Here is a 23,210-nt window from a genome sequence, read left to right as displayed (position 1 = left end):
TTCGAGTAAAAGCAATCTAAACGTGAAACGTTGTATAAAATATCGCACTTGTGCTGCGATTTGCATAGATATTAGAAGTGGTGTCACCCCTTCAAGCCGTCAAAGAAGCGGTCCGTATGTGGCGCCGTGCGGGATCAACTTGACAAATTCGCTGCGGTCCCTCCGAAATCTAATCTTGTGCAGACACATTTACAGAAACGGGGATTTATCGGTGTAGGGTGACGAAGACGCGATTGTGGGAACCTCTTTAGAAGCACAACTAGTAAAGGGCGTCAACTTGGAGCTGCTCTACGGTCAAAGACACACCCAACTAAGACAAGACATTTGCATTTAATGGAAATTCGAGACGGGATTACTGTGACAGCGGATTTGTGACCGTTTTATTGCTTTAATAATAGTAATAACCGTTGTTGTTAAGTAATTAATCGCAGTTACTTGAAAACGCTATTAATTTTTTTCACAGTCATTATTTAAGGACTGTAACTCTAATTCATTTCATAGAGTACGTGGATAGTAAAATATTTGGTTTCAATAAATTAAACATTGTATAGTTTGTAATGTTGATTTATTAAAAAGTTTGTGTTAAAATATCTGCAAAACACGGGCAGTACCTGGGGCCTGGTGGCTCAGTGGTATAAGCGCCACTTACTACCAGGGGGGTCGGGTGTTCGAACCCGGATCAGGGTAACAATTTTTCTATGAAAAAAAGTTTAGAAAAGGTAAGTGAAACGACACGTAAACAAAAATCAGAGATGAGAGAACACATAGACGTATAAACGTAAAGCGGAGCATAAAACTGACAGAAATTAGAAAATAATGCCGCAAAAGGTAAAAGTTGTCAAGGCGCCAAATAGTAAACGTAAGAGCATATTCTAATAAAGGGAAAATACCTTTTGTTTTTAAAGAAAAAGAGATGAACGTAAAGGTGAAACATAACTTTAAACTTTAGCTTTGAATCCTTAGATGAGTTACTTCTTAAATTATAAAAAAAATAAACGAAAATATTTAATTTATCTCTAAAAATTTTTAGTTAATTGAGTTTGTTTAGTAAAGTTCCGAAAAACATTGTTAATAAAAATCATGGCCACTGCGAGTTCAGTAGGATTTGCGCACGTTCACTATTTTTGACTAGAAAATACACAAATTTGGTGATTTTTGAAGAAATTGTGTCTATTTTTGGTCAAAAACGTGCTGAAAGTCACAAAAAAGGTAAAAACAATTTTAAAATTGTAGAATCAACTTATACGCCCGGTATCTTTTGATGAAATCTGGTGAAAAATTAGAGAATTAAATTGAAAAAAAGTGGAGTAAAATGTTTTTTCGAGCTAATTCGCCGACTTTTGAACTGAATGTATTTGCGTTTTAGGTGAATTATTGCAATTATATAGTTTGTAATGTTGATTTATTTAAAAAGTTTGTGTTAAAATATCTGCGAAAGTACCACTCTGTATTGTTTAGGACTTTCGGAAGTAGGATTTTTTGCCATGTAATAGTCAAAAACATAATAATCACACGAAAAAATGAATAAAACATGATTCAAAATTTACACATTTAAAATTAATTAAAAAATTGATGTTGTATTTTTTTGTCACCAAACAATTATAAGTTAACAGTAAAACATTTAAAAATTATATATTTTTAAAATAATCAAAAACAAGTTATGGTATTAAAAATCCGAACGAGTCATATGTTTTTCGAACTGGTATACAAACTGGTATTCAAAAAAAAAAAAAAAATTTAGAGATTAAAATTCTAAATGACGGATAACAGTGATAATTAAACTGTTATAGGACTGCAAAGTAAGAATGTTAAGCAATTGGAAAACTAAAATTATAAGACAATGAGGCAACGAAAATACTAAAAAAATGATGAAATGAATACAAAATATGGACAATTAAGAAACTATAAGTAATACATTAATATAAAACTGAAAAAAAACACTAATAAATTGAAACATTAGATTCTGAATTAAAAACCAATACAGCACTAATAAGAGACTGAAAACTGAAATGCTACTCGTAAAAAACTTAGACACTGGAGTACAAATAAAATATTGGACTTACAATTGAAAAATTTGAAATAATCATGCTTTTAATTCGAAAATTGCGGGTTAGGAAAGTTTCCTAAAACCTGGTCTTTATTAATGAGATGCTCGGAATAATGACATTGACCCTTCCTGCTTATCAGAGTCCATAAATCGTGATTGTTTACCAAATTCCTGACAAATTTGACAAGGCAACAATTTACCGGTCATTTGTAAACCATCGGTGTCAGCTGTCAAGTGTATCAGTGATGAATTCGGTCTGCACTCTGCAGGAATAGTGAATGTCTGGATTCGATAGCGTGGTACAGGGTGCTCACATGGGTGGTCCCTAATTGGTACTCCATGTATTAAAACCTGTACCATGGGCTGAGTGGGTATGAAACGAATCTGAGGTAATTAGAACAAATTGTCACCATTAACTTGAATTTGAGTCACGTAAAGATGGACGTGTAATTGGAAACGTGATGTGGAAAAATTCGGACCCATGGGGCGAATTGTAAAAAGAAAAATGCGTTTTAATGGGACTGTGTGTAAAACAAGAGAAAAAAATACTTGAATATCTGAAAATAAGAAATAGAGAAGTAAAAAGCTTCTCTGGAAATATTGGAAAGAAAGAAAACTAAAATTAAAAAATTAAAAACGAATTAACATGGGTGTTCACGTTTATAATTAGAGATTATTTAAATCAAACACTTTTATAAATCAAACGTAAAAAAAGAGTCAGCGAAGAGGAGAAAAAGAAAATAGAAAATACATTAAGAAAGTCAAAACTTTCCGTTGTTATAGGTTTTAGCATTTTTTTTCTTAAAATTTTGAATTTTGCGTAGAAAATATTAACAATTTTTTTCCAATTACAGCAAAACTATTCAAAAAAGTGGAACTATTTTTACTTTACCTTATGTAAAATGATCCGGGAAATCGATTGGTTTTAAGAAAATCGACAAATTTTTAATTATATATTTTTTTAGTTTTACCTATTTTTGCATTTATGAACAATTTGTGAGAAAACTATTAATTGGAGAACAATATTTTTTTTTTGAAAAAAATAGACAATGAAAATTGCTTTCAAGGAATAGTAAGTGTCATAAGGTTATCTCTAAAAGTTCGGGAGTTATTGCATGATAAATGTTCTGAGTACTGCATATCGACAAAAATCTCAACGAAAAATATAACAATTTCGGCGAAACTTTAAGACTTAGAGCTAAACGGTTTGTTCCATCGTAAAGAGCAGATCAAAATCTATACAATAAAATAGGTTTTTCCAATTTCTTGTTAAAAATTACAATTTTTTCTGAAAATGTATTAACAAAATTTATATTTTTTGTATTTTTTTAATTACGGCAAAACTATTTGAAAAAGTAGAACTATTTTGACTATGTTATATGTAAAATAATTCAGGAAATCCATTGGCGTCAAGACAACCGCCAAATTTCTAACAGTTTTTTCAGTTATAATTTTTTTTATTTTATTTATTTTTGCTTTTATGAGCAATTTGCGAGAAAACCATTAGTCGGAGAACAAAAATCTTTTTTGAAAAAAATAGGCAATGAAAATTGCTTTCAAAGAATAGTAAGTTTCATATGGTTATCTCTAATAGTTTGGGAGTTATTGCATGATAAATGTTCTGAGTACTGCATATCGACAAAAATCTCAACGAAAAATATAATTAAGGCGAAACTTTAAGACTTAGAGCTAAACGGTTTGTTCCATCGTAAAAAGCAGATCAAAATCTATAGAATAAAATAGGTTTTTGCAATTTCTTGTTCAAAATTTTGATTTTTTTCTGAAAAAGTATTCACAAAATTAATGTTTTTCGTATTTTTTCAATTACGGCAAAACTATTTGAAAAAGTAGAACTATTTTGTCTGTGTTATATGTAAAATAATTCAGGAAATCGATTGGCGTCAAGACAACCGCCAAACAGTTTTTCAGTTATAATTTTTTTATATTTTTTTTGCTTTTATTAGCTATTTGCGAGAAAACTATTAATCGGAGAACAATGATCTTTCTTGAAAAAGATTGATAATTAGAAAAGCTTTCCAAAGATAATAAGCTTCATGGAGTTATCTTTGCATTGGGAATTTGTTAATTTTCTAGGCACCAATTGATTCCCAGGATAATTTTTCATAAGATTTAATTGAAATAGTTCCATTTTTTCGAATAGTTTTGCCGAAAAATTCAAAATTTTGAAAATTTTTTTTGTTTTTGTGGGTTTTTAAGCGTTTAAGCACATTAAAAAATAAAAATCATGAAACAAAAAAATACACTTTGTTTACATATTATACAAAATCCAGTTTTTGGTCATAATTACACAAATACATAGCGAATAAATAAAAATTGATTCGCTTCCAGTAGTATTTGGTTAGGGGTTTGTGGGTGTATGATGGATGTATTTTTATAAAAAAAAGTATGTCTAACGCAAAAGTAGAGCTTTTGAATATAAAGGAAGAAATAATTTATCAAAGGCTTGAAGTACGAGTATGTAGACAGCAGCTCATATCTTTCCCATTCACTAAGAGGTTATACCTCTTCAGAATAGAAAAGTTCAATCGAAACAACGAAACTTCCAAATCAGGCATCGTCGTTGATGTAATTACCTCGTGCAAGTCACGACTGTCTTATCCTCTTTAACAATTCTCCAAAGACTCAGTGCAGTGCACAAATTCAATCGAGAAACAATTCCAATAAACGTCTGCAGATTCCTCACTCTCTAATACTGGAATTAATCCGAAATTACGCCACAGCCGTAACGAAATTTTAATAACCAACTCGGCTCCAGATTAACATATCGCAAAGACCCCACACACTGATAAACAATGCTTTCGATTTTTCCGACGGCTAATTTATGTAACCAGCCAGGTGTATGTTTGTGTTTAATTTTTCAGCGCTCGGACATGATTAATCCTCCCGGACAATATTATAGTCATTACCCAGCTTTTCACAAGCCAAAGCACCAACTTCGCCTATTAATTAGTTCGAGTCATAAAAGCGCTATAAAATCTTCAATCAAAAGCGAAAGCCATTATTACGAAACTCTTCGACAAAGTTCGCAAAAATGTGCACTTCAAATCAACACCCGCGCCAACATATTGCGTGTTAATCGCTCGTTAAGCGCCAGATTCAATTTCCGCACTCAAAACTGATAGGAAATGGCGCGAGGGATTGAAAATATCCCAAAGTTGGTTTATTAAAACGTTCGCGGTGGTTGTAATTATGTTAGTAATTCGGTTTCGGGAAATCGTATTATTAAAAGTTGGAAAGAGGGCACGATTGAGTGGAGGATTGGGAAATGTTTTGGCCGGGAGCGGCGGCGGCGGCGGCTTCTGTTGATGATTTATTTAGATGTCGATGGCTTACCTCTGGCGGAACGTTTGAGTAATCTATATGCAGAGTTCGGACTTGATCGAGAAAGTGATAAAAGGTTACTTCTATGCGGTATTTTTCGATACGGGATTAGGGGGACAGGGGCATTTTTCATTTGGGACTTGATGCTGATGCAGGGAAAGGACAATGAAAGGTCAAAGAGCGGAAAAGGAACAAGGGACAGCTTTATTTATTCATACCCTACCAGCATAATACAAGTGGGGGATACTAAGTGAAATACCCACTTCAATTTTAGGCACAAATTTTGTGTAATACGTACAATAAATCGTAGAATTCGCTGGAACAAACCGTTTTTGGTGCATTTTAACAGAAATTCAATACTTTTATTTTCTTAATTGCGCCAAATCTGTTGAAAAAAAAACTACTTTGACGTAAACATTGTAAAATAGTCCGGGGAGCGACTGGCGTTGAGAAAATTGCAAAAATCTCAATGGTTTTTTAGTCATGATTTTTTTATTTTACCTATAAGGTGTTTAAAAATAACGTTAAGATTTTGGAGTTTGTAAATTCTAATTTTTTTTAAATCCTGGATATTTTTTAAACGGCTAAATTTAGGTATAATGGGTTTTAGCAATTTTTTTTTCTCAAAATTTTGAATTTTGCGGAGAAAGTATTAATACTTTTTTTCGCAGTTGCGGCAATACTATTCAAAAAAGTGGAACTATTTTCACTTTATCTTTATATATATACACTTATATATACTTATATATACAGGATGCTCAAAAACTGGCGCACCAACTCAGTGGTACGTTGTTGAGAAGCATGTGTAGATCACGGGAAAAATCTTTAAAAAATTCTTAAGGTTATATTTTAAAAAATCTTGAGCTACAGACTTATTTTGTTAACTTTTTCAGTTTTTATTATTTTTTAATGTTTTAATGTTTCACACTAAGAAATCGTTCCCTAACACAACGATGAATAACTATTTTTAAATTTCCCATCAGACTTTAGAAGTTTTTTTAATTTAAAAAAATTAAAATTTATCAAAAAAATCACAGTTTGTAGATGTGCCAACACTGGGAATGATTTCCTAGGAAACCGTTTCAAAAACAATTTATTTTTATTGTTGATCAAATGCTATTGCGATCACGACTGTTAGACAACGTTGCCACATATCATTTTTTTAAAATTCGTTATTTATCAATAACTTTAATGCAAAGAATTTTTTTACTATTTTTACTATTATATGTAAGCAATTCTTTACCACACTCCATTGAGTTGGTGCGCCGATTTTTGAGCACCCGGTATATATTATTATATATATATTAATTTTGCTTATTTTCGCATTTATAAGCAATTTGCGAGAAAATTATTAATCGGAGATCAATAATTTTTTTTGGAAGAGGTAGACAATTAAAGGAGCTTTCAAAAAATAGTAGCTTCATATGGTTATCTCTAATAGTTTGGGAGTTATTGCTAAATGTTCTGAGTACCACATATGGACAAAAATCTCAACGAATTATTAATCAATAGCGGCGAAACTATAAGATTTAGAGCAAAACGATTTGTTCCATAGTAAAGAGCAGATCAAAATTTATATAATAAAACAGGTTTTAGCATATTCTTTTTCAAAATTTTGAATTTTGAAAATATTTACAAAATTTATGTTTTTCTTATTTTTTCAATTGCGGCAAAACCATTTGAAAAAGTGGATCTATTTTGATTCTGTATTATGTAAAATAATTCAGAAAATCGACTGGCGTCAAGAGAATCGCCAAATTGCAAACAGATTTTTGGTTATGAATTTTTTTGAATCTTACTTATTTTTTGCTTTTATGAGCAATTTGCGAGAAAACTATTAGTCCGAGAACAATTATCTTTTTTGAAAACAATAGGCAAGCAAAAGGGCTTTCAAAAAATGGTAAGCTTTATATGGTTATCTCTAATAGTTCGGGAGTTATTGAATGATAAATGTTTCGATTGCCGCATATCGATAAAATCTCAAGGAAAAATAGAACAATTGCGGCGAAAGTGTAAAACTTAGAGCAAAATGGTTTATTCCATCGTATAGAGCAAATTAAAATCTATAAAATAAAGTAGGTTTTAGCAAATTTATTGTTTACATTTTTAATTTTTTGGAGAAAGTATTAACAAGATTTATGTTTTTATTATTTTTTTAATTACGACAAAACCATTTGAAAAAGTGAATCTTTTTTGATTTTGTATTATGCAAAATAATTCAGGAAATCGACTGGCGTTAAGAGAACCGCCAAATTCCTAACAGTTTTTTAGTTATGAATTTTTTAAATTTTACTTATTTTTGCTTTTATGGGCAATTTGCGAGAAAACTATTAGTCGGAGAACAATGGTCTTTTCTGAAAAAGATAGATAATTGAAAGAGCTTTCCAGAGATAATAAACTTTATGGAGTTATGTTAATATTGGGAATTTGGCAATTTTCTTGGCGCCAGTCGATTCCCAGATAAAATCAAAATAATTTCAATTTTTCGAATAGTTTTGCCGTAATTTGGAAAATAAAAAAAAATTATAAAATTGTTAATACTTTCTTCGAAAAATCGAAAATTTTAAAAATTTGTTTTATGTTTTTGTGCATTCTATAAGCGTTTTTTCATTTCTATGCAAAGTATCATCTGTAAACTGTGTTTTCGGCCAGAGTAAACCATTTTCTGGTTTTCAGACAAGAAATTATCAAAAGTTAACCACTTTTTCGTCTAAATTGGTACATGAACACTCGCTATACGAAAGTTACTAATAGTTTTCCCGCAAATTGCTCATAAAAGAAAATTTGGGCAAAATTTTGAAACAGTTATAATTGAAAAACTATTGGGAATTTGGCGATTTTTTACAACTGATCTATTTCCCGCATCATTTTACGTAAGATGAAATTAAAATAGTTTCACTTTTTCGAACAGTTTTGCCGTAATTGGGAAAATGAAAAAATAAAATTTTGTTGATACTTTCTCCGAAAATAAAAAAAAATGGTAGCGACTTCTCGTAAACCGGAAATACCTCCATATTGAAAATATTTCCATTCAACAGATTTTTTTTAGATAAATATTCTTGTTAGAACTTTCAATACTTTAATTGGGTTTAGAACTGCACTGAATTTAGGGACCATTGATTGGGGACTAAACAGAAAACAAAATCAGTATAAATTCTCTCCGGGTAAAAGAAAATAAATAAACTAGTATAATAGAGCTTTCCAATAATAATAAATAAATTTAATAGTGTTACATCTAATAGTTATTGCTTTTTTAAAATCGAACCAACTGAATTTTTTGCATTTCTAAGGGGCACAGAGGTTTTTAAAATCATATAAAAGTTCCTAAAACTTTGCTAGAGCTACCTAACTCTCTAAGTAATCACAAAATAGAATTTGAAAACTGAATTAATTATTTGACAAAGGGCCGATCATAGAGAAAGTGATTTATTTGTATTTGTGTATTTATGTCATTTCGAAGAATGATTTTTTCCAGGAGCAAGTTTGCACCTACTCACTATTCAATCCTCTGCACCCATCAAATATTTACATAACGTAATAATGAACGAAGGAACTAATTGAGCTCGAAATGTAAACTGATTTACAGTTACACAGTTACGCAATAATTTATGCATTGCTCTTTGTTGGCTTATTGTCACTTGTGGCCTAATCCGACCTAAAATCTCGCGTTGAGCGGGGATTTCCTTATCGGCCGAAAAAAATTACAAACTCTCCTCTCTATCTCCGAATAAAGACGTGATGTTCCACTCGCGTGGGCGTTTACAGCCAATAAAACTCACCATCGATAGTGGCTTATCGTGATATATGCCCCGGCTCCGTAAAAACCTAATTGGATCGAGTGTAGTCCTCATTTTAATGCGTCGTCCGAATGAAATTCGGGCCGCGAATCGGCCACTCCATCACCGTCAACGAAGAATAATTACAGTCATACGAATACTCGAAATACTTTCTTCGGCGGACAAAGCGATGCCCAAGGTCGGAGCTTTTAATTAATTAAGTGACTACAAATGGCCTCTTTGCAGCCGCTGAATTCAAATGAGTGTGCATTCCGGAGGATTTTCAGACAGGGTTTGCAATTAGAAAGGCGATTTTTTTCAGGGGTTCATTAATTTTCAGATCGTGTCGTTGGCAGATTTGGGAAATTGTAAGCTTTTATCGTCTTCGGGGCGATATTTTGTATCTGTTTTATTTTTATGGCCTGCGCCATTTTCGTTTTTATTTATTGGCGCATAAAAGTCGAGTTTATGGAAAGATAAATCGTGTGTGGCTTGTTTTAGTTCATATTAATATTTCACGGAAAAGCCGACTTATTTACAAAATTTAAATCCGGGATTTCAAAGCTGAAAAGCTCTGACATCTACTAGTACACTTTATTACTAGTACTAGCAAGTATTTCTCAAGTGGCCCGAAGGCAAAGAACGCAAATTTTTACTCTCTAAGTTTTTGTCCCTTTTCTCGAATCTTGAAAATAGAAAGTAAAATTTTGTTTGTTCCGCCCTCAGTTGGAGAACACTCTTAAAAAAAGTTGTAATTGTTCACAAATAAAAGATTTAATTACCTACTCCGAATTATAATTTTTTGCTGAATCCTCAGGCTCCAGTTAATATATTTTTTTCTTAAATCTGTCGCTTGAGCGTTTTTGAACGACTTTAGGACCTAAATGGTTGACGATAGGGATATGGTCTTCTGGACTTTATTGTAGGAAATTTAATTCTCTACAACTTTGTTCTTCACACTTTTTTTATATCTTTAACCGTATTCCCAGCGTTTTGATAAATATGCGGAGGTGCGCAAAAAATTATCGCTTTGAATTAGGAATTTGCGTTCCATCTTATTTTTTGTGAACATTGTAAATACGGTTGAAGATACAAAAAAAGTGTAAAGAACAATGTTGTAGAGAATTCAATTTTCTACAAAAAAGTCCGCGACACCATATTTCTATCTTCAACGGTTTAGGTATAAATTAACTTCAATTTTCGAGCACCTACAAAATGAAGCAAATCCGTCGCTTGAGCGTCTTTGAACGACTTTGGGGTCTAAATGGTTGAAGATAGGGATATGGTCTTTTGAACTTTTTTGTAGGTAATTTAATTCTCTACAATACAACTTTGTTCTTTACACTTTTTTTATATCTTCAACCGTATTCCCAGAATTTTGATAAATATACGAAGGTGCGCAAAGAATTATCGATTAGAATTAAGAATTTGCGTTCCATCTTATTTTTTTGTGAACATTGCAAATACGGTTGAAGATACAAAAAAAGTGCAAGGAACAAAGTTGTAGAGAATTAGATTTTCTACAAAAAAGTCCGCGACACCATATTTCTATCTTCAACGGTTTAGGTATAAATTAGCTTCAATACTTGACCACCTACAAAATGAAGCAAATCCGTCGCTTGAGCGTTTTTGGACGACTTTGGGGCCTAAATGGTTGAAGATACGAATATGGTCTTTTGGACTTTTTTGTAGGAAATTTAATTCTCTACAACTTTGTTCTTCACACTTTTTTTATATCTTCAACCGTATTCCCAGCGTTTTCATAAATATGCGACGGTGCGCAAAGAATTATCGCTTAGAATTAAGAATTTGCGTGCCAGCTTATATTTTTGTGAACATTGCGAATATGGTTGAAAATACAAAAAAAGTGCAAGGAACAAAGTTGTAGAGAATTAAATTTTCTACAAAAAAGTCCGCGACACCATATTTATATCTTCAACGGTTTAGTTATAAATTAACTTCAATACTCGACCACCTACAAAATGAAGCAAATCCGTCGCTTGAGCGTCTTTGAACGACTTTGGGGCCTAAACCGCTCAAGATAAAAATATGGTCTCGCGGACTTTTTTATAGAAAATTTAATTCTCTACAACTTTGTTCCTAACATTTTTTTTGTATCTTTAACCGTATTTGCAGCGTTTTGAAAAATATGGAGCAGAATTCAAATTAATACAAGTTAAATTTTTTTTAAACATAGTTTACGATAAAATTTTTGCATTATATTTATGTCCTACTATTAAAAATTTAATGCTCTGTTGGTCTATATTTTTTTGTTAACTTGTTATACAAATACAACCATTGTTTAAATTAAATTGCTCTGAAAACTTAGACAGTAATGGAACTACTGCGCCCTCTGGCTGCATTAACGGACCTATTGCCAACGGAAAGGTTTCATATCCTAACCGTTAGGTATCCGTAGTTTCAACTTATTTCATGTTCATCACTATGATAACTAAGAGGAGAAACAAATAAAAAATATCTCATGTTATGAAGACAAATAACTTTTTTTTTCAAAAATGTGGAATATAATTTGAATATCAACATTTCCAACATTTCCAGTTTTTATAAAACACATACAAAAATATGAAATAATAATGGAATAATACACTTTTGATAAGTGATCGCATGACGCTATGTGCTTTTGTTAAACACAAAGTTAAAACGAATAGTTTGAATTCAGTAAATATGTATTGACATTTTTATAAATAAATCTGTGAAAGCCAGTATTAATTAAATTTGACGTACATATTCATAAAGCACCAAATATTCGAAATGCTTTTTTATGCACATAAAACATTGCTATTTTTACCACAAAGTAAGAAACCTCGGCTCGTTTATGCTCCAACTTGCTGCCAGTACTTTACCACCGAGATAATCCTCTCATTTTTCATAATGGCCTAAAAATTGAATAGAGTAGAAGCTGGTGGTGGTGTCCGACATCCAACAAATTGAGTCATAATGAGTTTAGTGAAAATGCACACATAGGGGTTTCCTGCTGTCATAAAGCATTTAATCAAAAATAAATCTCCGTAACGACAAAGAGGGTTATTTTCCGGCACTTTGAACTTAATGATCGGTCATCAACGCCAAAGTAATTTATCGTCGGCGTCAACAACTCGGACACTCAATTTCCACCAATCCACCACTCAAAAAATTCGCTCTACAAAGTGACCCTCTTCCACATAACTACCGGAAATTCATTTACAAGAAACAAAAGTTGGAGAATCGAAATTACAGCTTTTCCGGTTGTACTTAAAGCTTCATTACTGGCCGTTGTACTTTATGGTGGAGGTGCAACTTCAGCCATAAACCTGGAGGCAATAAAACACGGACGGAAAGTTAACTGTTTGGAGCTACAAGGGGTCGAGTGCTGTACACGTCGTAATGTTTGGCTAGTCTGAAACGTCAGCGACGACTGACGCGTAAATCTACCACGCCCACACCACGCACATTTTGCTTCGGCTTATCCTTCTGGCCTTATTACCGCCAACAGTGACTTACAGGACCTAAAAAGTTCGGGAAAAAGCGGCTTTCTGCCACATTTGTCACAACAAATACACAGTCCTTAGTATCTAGTTTATTTTGCGGCACTTTGCGGTAAAAAAAACTACACCGTATGCAGGCTATTCCAAGTATTCAATAATAATAATAATAATAATAATAATAATAATAATAATAATAATAATAATAATAATAATAATAATAATAATAATAATAATAATAATAATAATAATAATAATAATAATAATAGTAATAATAATAATAATAATAATAATAATAATAATAATAATAATAAAAAAGTACTTGCTAATGGACAATAAACCAATATTTCAGATAACATTATTAGAAACGCTGGTGACACTGATTTCTCGAAGTTTTCAAAAAAAAACAAAAATTATGTTAATTCAGTGATTTTTGTGCCTATTTTGACAAAAAATTGCGAAAAACAAAAATTTTAACAAAAAAAGTGCTTTAGTGACCAAAAAAAGCAAAAATAACACCTCTTACGACTTTGTTTTAGTGCTTTTTTAACGAAAATTTTTGAAATAATTCTCTTTCTGGGTGAAAAAATATTGGTAAAAGATTCCTGACCTGACCTGACCTGACCTGACCTTTCCAAAAAAGCCAAAAATAACATCTCTTGCGACTTTATTTTAGTGATTTTTTAACGAAAATTTCCGAAATAATTCTCTTTCTGGTTGAAAAAATGTTGCTAAAAGATTTCTGACTTGACCTGACTTGACCTGACCAAGAAAGCCAAAATAAAACCTTTTACGACTTTGTTTTAGTGATTTTTTAACGAAAATTTCCGAAATAATTCTTTTTCTGGGTGAAAAAATGTTGCTGAAAGATTCCTGATCTGATCTTGGTTTGACCTGATCAAAAAAAGCCAAAATAACACCTCTGACGACTTTGTTTTAGTGATTTTTTTAACGAAAATTTTCGAAATAATTTATTTTCTGGTTGAAAAAATGTTGCTTAAAGATTCCTGACCTGACCTGACCAAAAAAAGTTAAAATAACACTTCTTACGACTTTGTTTTAGTGATTTTTTAACGAAAATTTCCGAAATAATTTTCTTTCTGGGTAAAAAAAATGTTGCTAAAAGATTCTTGACCTGACCTGACCTGACCTGACCAAAAAAAGCCAAAATAACACTTCTTACGACTTTATTTTAGTGATTTTTTAACGAAAATTTCCGAAATAATTTTATTTCTGGGTAAAAAAAATGTTGCTAAAAGATTCCTGACCTGACCTGACCTGACCTGACCAAAAAAAGTTAAAATAACACTTCTTACGACTTTATTTTAGTGATGTTTTAACGAAAATTTCCGAAATAATTTTATTTCTGGGTAAAAAAAATGTTGCTAAAAGATTCCTGACCTGACCTGACCTGACCTGACCAAAAAAATTTAAAATAACACTTCTTACGACTTTATTTTAGTGATTTTTTAACGAAAATTTCCGAAATAATTTTATTTCTGGGTAAAAAAAATTTTGCTAAACGATTCCTGACCTGACCTGACCTGACGTGACGTGACCAAAAAAAGCCAAAATAACATCTCTTACGACTTTATTTTTATTTTAGTGATTTTTTAACGAAATTTTTCGAAATAATTTTTTTTGTGTAAAAAAATGTTGCTAAAACATCGAAGAAGATTAAAATAATAACAAAATTCTTGACTAAGGAACAACGATTTAAACTTTAACAAAGCTTTCTATAAACCGCCTCTTGGATTTTTAATTTTTTGCCTATTTTCAACATTAATATGCTATTCTGTCCTCACCTGACCAAAAAAAGCCAAAATCACACCTCTTACGACTTTGTTTTAGTGATTTTTTAACAAATATTTCCGAAATAATTTTTTTTCTGGGTAAAAAAATGTTGCTAAAAGATTCCTGACCTGACCTGACCAAAAAAAGTTAAAATAACACCTCTTACGACTTTGTTTTAGTGATTTTTTAACGAAAATTTTAGTAATAATTTTCTTACTGGGTAAAAGAATGTTGCTAAACGATTCCTGACCTGACCTGATCTGACCTGACCAAGAAAAGCCAAAATAACACCTCTTACGACTTTGTTTTAGTGATTTTTTAACGAAAATTTCCGAAATAATTTTCTTTCTGGGTGAAAAAATGTTGCTTAAAGATTCCTGACTTGACCTGACCTGACCTGATCTTAAAAAGCCAAAATAACACCTCTTACGGCTTTGTTTTAGTGATTTTTTAACGAAAATTTTCGAAATAATTCTCTTTCTGGGTAAAATAATGTTGCTAAAAGATTGCTGACCTGACCTGACCTGACCTGACAAAAAAAGCCAAAATAACATCTCTTTCGACTTTATTTTAGTGATTTTTTAACAAATTTTTTTTAAATAATTTTTGTGGGTAAAGAAATGTTACTAAAACATCGAAGAAGATTAAAGTAATAACAAAATTTTTGACTAAGGAACAACGATTTACACTTTAACAAAGCTTTCTATAAACCGGCCCTTGGATTTTTTATTTTTTGTCTATTTTCTACATAAATATGCTATTCTTCCGTTATTTATCGCAGTTACATTACAGTGAATACCTAATGCAATAATTTTTTTGGTCTATTTAGCTCAAAATCGTGCTTTACTAACCAAAAAAAGACGATAGTAACAATTCATAACTTATTTTTCTGATATCCTGAAAGATATTTTTTGATGTTTTTATTTTTTCACTTGTTTAAAGCTTTTGATATTTTTGCCTATTTTTTTTAAATTCAATTTGCTAATTTTTGAGTGGCTCTATAGAAAGTTTGTGAAAATACAAAAGTTTTAGTTTATTTTTTAGTATTATTGGGTATCTGTTTAAAAATCGTGTTACAAAAGGCAAAAGAAAATATATTTGATGATTTTTCGTTTTGTTTTATTTAAAAATATAAAAAAAAAAATCTAATAGTATATATGTAATCGTGTCAAACCGTCGAACAAAGCAAAAAACATCATTTTAATTTTTTTTACATCTGCAATTTTTGATTAATTTTAAACTAAGAAAAAGCACTATAAGGCGTTTATATTAACTGTTTAAATTGTTGTCTAACTCTTTTTACAATTGTTTTGAGAAAAGTTGAGTAGAGTAGCATTATCTAAACTCCGCCTTTTCAGTTCTTTTTAATAAAGGCGTTTATTATTATTATTATTATTATTATTGTTATTATTATTATTATTATTATTTTATCTCTTTACTTTCACAGTATTTCAGTTATTATTATTGTATATAGATAACAAAACTACAGTAGAACATTGTTAAGTAGATCTTCGATAACTCGATTTTATTTTTCGACAGCAGTTTTTCTTTCTAATAAGTCGAACTTTTTTCTCTGACATTCGTACTTTGCGCCTAGTTTTTTTTTCTTTTTTTTTTGAATTTTTGAAGTTCCACTGTAGCTTGGAATACCCTTTAGAGCATGTTCTACCAAATTTATTTGTTACAATCAGTTAGTACAGATATTATTTGGCGAAGGATTGAAGGGGTTATTTTTTTAAATAACTTTAGATAACCCTTTGGGCTCTTTTGGTTGTATAATTCATAGCTCCATTATCGCCAAACCTTCACCGAAACTTGGTACAAACTTGTATGTCAGATATGAATAAAAAATTACGAGTAGAAAGGGTCCAGACGAAATTCCAACTTTCCTTATTAAAAATTCAATATGGGGCTCCATGCATATCCATTATTACAAGTTGAAAATTTAATCAAATCATCGATATTTCTTCGTACATGCAACATTCTCCACCAAATCGATACCTAGCTTATTAATGTGCGAGTGTATCAGAGAAAATTCTTGTCGACAACACAGCAAATGCCGCCTGAATAATCCCTTAATTAAAGGTGTCGCTCGAAACCTGTCCCATTCGAAGACCAGTTCGAATAAAACCGCCTCTTGAGCAATTTGTTAAATACAGTGTGCTCTATTTATTGTCAGACCACCCGGTATAAAAGTGCTAAAACCACGAACGTTCGATGAATATGAACGATTAGCAACTTAATAGTTCATGGCTCCCAAGTTTCGAACAAACTCCCAAGAAAATTAACTTCGACGAAACTTAATGAGATTTGAACGGGTGGAAAAACTTAATTGCTTTTTGCGTTACCTTGAGGGTTAAAACTACAAACTGGCAGACTTGTTGACGGTATAATTAAAAGTTTTTCGGGGGTTTAGAAATAGGATCCATGTGTGACAGTTGAAATTTCCGTGGGAAGCAGATGAAATTATTCGGCGTGTGCAATAAATCACGACCACCGTTTCGAAATTCTTTTCACAAAAGAGGGAGTGACGTGAAATAATCAATAAATTTGTCACTGGGAATTTATTACTCGGTTGTAAATTAAAACAGTCGAAACAGTGCATTGTTTAGAGCTAATTATCATTTCGGTTTGTGTCATTGGAGTATTGTTTCAAATATTCCATATGAAATAATTCACTGAATGTTTAATGCGAGTTTTCAAATTGGCGATGTGTCGAAAAACCGGAAAACAATTTTTCACACTGATTTTTCGGTGGATTTTTTACTCAACATTCAACACAAACCAAAGTTTACTAAAAGTGCGAATTTAACCACCACCTTATTTGGAAAAAAAGACAGATATAAATCATTATTCAGACCTGAAAAATACAATAAATCATTGAATTTGAATCAATCACGTTTTCAAACAAAGTTAAGGTTCTAATTCGCTTTATTTGCTTTCAATAAAACAGCAGAAAAAAATTAAACAGAAGCCATTCCTACTTCGAAAAAAAAACAAAAATTGCAAACACAGACAGATTTGTAAAACTTTAGATGTTGTTCTGAGCAATTTAAAACTGTTTATTAGAAGCTTATATTTAACTTGCTTTGTTGTCTGTCTGTCTGTTTCATATTTTTGGAGCCACATTTGAAAGGGTTCCCGATGCCCCAATGAATTGAAATTTTGCATACTTACGTAATCTGCATGACAATGTAATTCTGTGTGGTTAAATTTTTAACTGTTATAATAATAATAATAATAATAATAATAATAATAATAATAATAATAATAATAATAATAATAATAAGAAGAAGAAGAAGAAGAAGAAGAAGAAGAATAAGAATAATAATAATAGTAATAATAATAATAATAATAATAATAATATTTTCAAAAAATTATTAGCAATGTAATTTATAGTTTCAATTACAGATCCAATAATCAACAACAATACATTTTCATCAACGTTATTAAAAATAAACTCTGGTAAAATACAATGTTTGCATTTTTATTGAATTGGAATGACAAACAGAAAGTACCACAAGATGTTCAAAAAAATATTAAACCTCGTTAGAGTTTTGTCTAAAGTACTCTAAACTTTGTTATTTACGTAAGGACCGATTCTTTTAACAAGCATATTCTTTGCCTAAATAAATTTTGTAAATTATGCGAGTTAAACAGTAATATTATATATATATATATATATATATATATATATATATATATAATATTACTGTTTAACTCGCATAATATATATATATATATATATATATATATATATATATATATATATACGTACAAAATTGTTCCTAATTTTGTCGTAAATCGAAAAATTATTCGCAAAACTTTATTTAAAATAACAGTAATCGAATAAATCAAATTACCTCGGCAAATTACGAATTACGTAATGAAATTAAATACGTAACTAGTTTTCATAAATTAATTTTTTTAAAAATATAATTATACAAAATAAAATATGATAATATCGTTTTGTCGCCAGTTCTAATATTTTTTACAAAACCAAGTCACGTTTTTCACAAACCTAATTGGTGTAGTCAGTAGGCATTAGTATTTTCTAAGTTTAACTAAATAGATAAGAGTAGATAAGACAAATGAACGTGTAATTGATGCCTGAAGATGTTCTCATGAAAAGTGGTCGAAACGTGTAGCAATCATGAAAATAAAAGGAGGAAGGACGAATATTTGTTTTGATTTTGAAAACAACTTCACCTTTTCACAAAAGTGGATCGATAGTTTTTATAAATTAATTTTTATTGAAAATTAAATTATACAAAATGAAATATGATAATATCGTTTTACCGCCAGTTCTAATATTTTTTTACAAAACCAAGTCTCGGTGTTTTCAAACCTAATTGGTGCAGTCGGTAGGCTTTAGTATTTTCCAAGGCCTTTTTTGTTACACAAATTTTATAGTTTAACGTTTAACACAAACAAAACAAAATAAATAAGACTAGATAAGACAAATGAACGCGTAATTGATGCCTGAAGATGGCCTCATAATAAGTGGTCGAAACGTGTAGCAATCAAGAAAATAAAAGGAGGAAGGACGAATATTTGTTTTGATTTTGAAAACAACTTCACCTTTAAATAACATCTTTCACAAAAGTGGATCAATTGTTTTTATAAATTAGTTTTTATTGAAAATCAAATTATAAAAATCAAATATGATAATATCGTTTTACCGCCAGTTCTAATATTTTTTACAAAACCAAGTCTCGTTTTTCACAAACCTAATTGGTGCAGTCAGTAGGCTATAGTATTTTTCAAGGCCACCTCTGTTACATAAATTTTATGGTTTAACGTTTAACACAAACAAAACAAAATAAATAAGACTAGATAAGACAAATGAATGTGTAATTGATGCCTGAAGATGGCCTATTGATAAATGGTCGAAACGTGTAGCAATCATGAAAATAAAAAGAGGAAGGACCGAATATTTGTTTTGATTTTCAAAACACCTTCAACTTTAGACAACATCTTTCACAAAAGTGGATCAATATTCTGCAAGTTTAACAGAATTTCGAATACATAAGAAAAATAAGAAAAATGTAATTTAAAAAAAAATAATTCTAACTAACAGAAAACATTATTTCAACCCAGTGAAAGTAACTTTGTATTAAAAAATCAAAGTTTTTCTTGTTGTACAATTCGGAAGTAAAATTACCGTTGGGGGCGCCACTGAGCTAGGTCGAAAACAGTAACCATAAATGGCGGGAAAATGTTTATTCGGATATTTTGAGCGTTGTACGAATTTTGGGGCTTCACAATTATTACATTGCCTATGCGAAATGATTATTGCATCTTTCATGCAAGAAACTTATGTTGACAAATGAGAGATGACGAGGAAAACACGAATAACGAATGACTGTTTGGTTCACTTTCTTTATTGGAAAATTATTACAAAGACATTGAAAAGCCTACCTTTTGGCATAATTTACGTTTAAATGTATCAGCAGTTGTTAATCTTTATTGTAGTTTTGTAGATTTACCGCAGCATTTCATGATTTTTTTAGTGGAAAATTCTAACCTAAAATTCATAACACTTCACTAATTTATTGGTTTCTTGAGCCAAACTTTGTGTTCGCTGTGATCCGTTACTTACAATCTTTAATTAGACAGCTGTTTGATAACACTTTGTAATCAAAATTTAAATATTTTTCACTTTTTATCCACTTTCAAGTTCCAACAATAAACACTTTATACCACGAAAAACTACAGAACCAAAGTCAACGCCTATATTTACCACGTACTTTTAAAGTAATTCTTTCTATTGCAAGTAATTAACACTATACACGCAAAATTATTGAACAATTCATTAAATGTCAGTTAAATGTGGCATTACGAAAATTTCTTTACTGTTTTCGACATAGTTCAAAAGTCATCACCAGAGGGCGTCTAGTTAATTTTATTTCCGAATATGTATACCTACAACATTTCTATTTTTTTCTGTAGTGGTTTTAGTTTTTTCTTTACTTTTTTTAATTTCTGTATATAACTCGTAGTTTCTTTTTCGTGAACTTCAAAGACTGAGAATTTTGAGTTTTTGTTATAATCTTAATTTCTTAAGGACAATAAAATTTAGTACATTGCTTTATTTTAAATATTACACATGAATTCGTTTTTTCTTTGTTCTGTTAATTACTTAAGCGTAACTCTATTTCTTATTAAAATAAGCATTATTGATAACCAAGATTGTAGTTGGGAAGTGTTTACAAAACACTCTGTGTCTATGTAGGTGGTTTAGTAATTAATTATTATTGATTGAATTCTCACAAAAAGAACCGAATCTTCCAAACAAACAAAGAGGAGTGAATGTTTTACGCACTTTGTTGGAATACAACTGTGCGATAAAATATTTAACAGGTTTTTAGAAAAACACAAAATATTGTTGGTAAGTTACCCTGAATATGAATTATGTCTGAATGTGATAGCTTCGGGAATGGAAAATGATTTGTTTATCGTTTTATTGTTGTTTCTTCCGCCACAAGCAATCTGAAAAGATGTTATTCCTTCGACTCAATCAATAATTTCATCGAAAATCGTCGACATTTTAAACCGTCCGATTGTTTTCCTTCAAACAGAATTGTAAAAGAAACTTTCCCCTAACCAAACAGCATTTAGAGACGCATCACTATTTAATTTATCGTCGTGTTGTTTCAAGCCAACATCACAAAGTATTCGTTCATCCATTTGTAAATAACAATTTCCATTCCAAATAAGCCACGGGGTGATTCCCCGTTTTATATTCACCCCAACACGGACAATAATATCATCTCATCTTCACAATCGCGTTATGAAGTGCTTATCTAGCGCAGAGACACATCTACAACACGCTCCTAATCCAATTCCGTCTAGATTCACTCCAACCCGATCGAACGTCTGTAATTTTTCCTTTTGCAGGCCCTCCAGGCCCCCCAGGCCCACCCGGCCCGCCCGGGAAGCGCGGCAGGAAGGGCAAGAAGGGCGATGTGGGAGACGCCGGCCCTCCGGTAAGTCGCACTTAACAATTACAAGCACGTCTTTAACGTTCGCACACCACACTAACAATTCTGATTTTGTTCTTTTTTATTTGCCCTTAGGGTTCCGCTGGGGCGCCGGGCAAGAACGGCTTTCCGGTATTATATTTTATTTAATATTTTTCGCTCCTCATCGTTTTTATTTACTTTATTTTCATCATCCAGCTGGCATCTCGATACGTTGTACTAATATTAATTGGTTTATTTATCACCATCACGATTTTTTTACGATCATCCGAGGACGCCGTCTTGAGGACTCAATTTATAACAGCGGAGAGCTGAGTGATGGGTCAGACAGTTTTTGATCACTTTAATCAAATTAAAAACATCACAAATTTTCAGTTTTTTTTTTAAATTAATGTTTTACTCGTAGGTTTTTTGAAGCTCTGAATTTTTTTGGTAAAAAAATTAAACGCTATAAATTTTCATTAAACGCTAAGTATAAAGTGTAAACGCTGGGTAAAATAAAAAACGCTAGATGAAAATAGTAAACTCAAAGTGAAAATAATAATCGCTAAGGAAAAATTATAAATGCCATGAGAAAACACTAAAAAAGTGCTAACTTTTTTCAGAAATTTTTATTAACCCACCTGTTGAGAGCCACTATGTGGCTTATGGTAGTTTATTAGCCATTAATTTTTTCACTAAATAAAACGAAGATGATGGCGTATGGGCTTTTTAAGAATTATTCAAAATTGTGGCTAACATTCATTTGTATGGGAGGTTCGAATCCGGGTCCCGCCAAAAAAAATTTTGTTTTTTTTTTTCTTAAAATTTAATAACAAAACACAAATTGAAATTGAAGAATAACGTAGTGGTCCAAGAATTTAATTTACCTGTGCTATTTAGTCTATAATATTGAAATATACGCTAATTTTTATAATTCTAGTTCAGCGGTTCTCAAAATTTCGAAACGATTTTTTGGGAAAATTGTTATCCTCTATGTACTTTTAAATTTTTTGCTTTGGTTTCTTTACCGAAACTCTTAGCGTAATATCGATAAACATGAAGAAAGGTTTTATTTTAAAATAGTACTTATATACGATATATGAAGCAGAAGCAATGACAGCATACTTTTGCTAATTAAAACTAATAGAAAATATGAAAAAGAAAAAACTACAAAGAAAAATGCTATAAATATGCAAGTAATTACGTTTTTGAATAGTTTTTAGAGTTTTGGAATGAATTATATAATTTCTGTAAATCATTGCCGTAATAATTAAATTTACAGTTATAGTAAAAAGTCTATGTGATACATAATTTTTATTATTTTACATTTTGATTCCGAAGCATTAAATTTATAATAATCACATATAATAATAATAAGGAGGAAAAAAGTAATTTTTTGAAGATCAGTGTTTTGTTGTTTTTGTTTTTTATATCTTTCGTGAAATGTTTTTCAAAGTTAGGAAATGTGATTATTTTTACGTTAGTGTAAATTTGATCCACTTGTGAGCTAGCACATTCACTGGAAAGTAATCACTTTTCTTAACTTATAAAACAAAATACATGGTATTTGAATCTTTTTACTTTGAAAACTGTTTTTATTCCAAGTCTATCATATCAAATATTTAACTTAGAACTATTCACTTCTAAATTAAATAGGGAATGGCTTAGCAATATTTCGTATGCGAATTTATCATGATCAGAGGAATTAAAATCCCTTAAATTATTTTCCAAAAAGTGCGTACTTTTTTCAGAAATTTTAATTAACCCACCTGTTGAGAGCCACTGTGTGGCTTATAATAATTTA

At 30.8% G+C, this 23,210-nt stretch overlaps 1 protein-coding gene across 5 annotated transcripts in view; it reads left to right on the top strand.

The window, feature by feature from the left end:
- Positions 1 to 23,210, top strand: part of LOC659070 (uncharacterized protein) — a 172,058-nt gene that overhangs the window by 127,260 nt on the left and 21,588 nt on the right. For all 5 annotated transcript variants that reach the window (XM_015984004.2, XM_015983994.2, XM_064357883.1 and 2 more), the window contains exons 2-3: positions 21,342 to 21,430; positions 21,521 to 21,556. In XM_015984004.2, the coding sequence (XP_015839490.1) occupies positions 21,342 to 21,430; positions 21,521 to 21,556 (125 nt within the window). The remainder of the gene's footprint in view (positions 1 to 21,341; positions 21,431 to 21,520; positions 21,557 to 23,210) is intronic.

This window comes from Tribolium castaneum, chromosome 7, assembly GCF_031307605.1.
Source record: "Tribolium castaneum strain GA2 chromosome 7, icTriCast1.1, whole genome shotgun sequence".
NCBI classification, from domain to species: domain Eukaryota; kingdom Metazoa; phylum Arthropoda; class Insecta; order Coleoptera; family Tenebrionidae; genus Tribolium; species Tribolium castaneum.
This window is presented reverse-complemented; position numbering and strand designations above follow the sequence as displayed.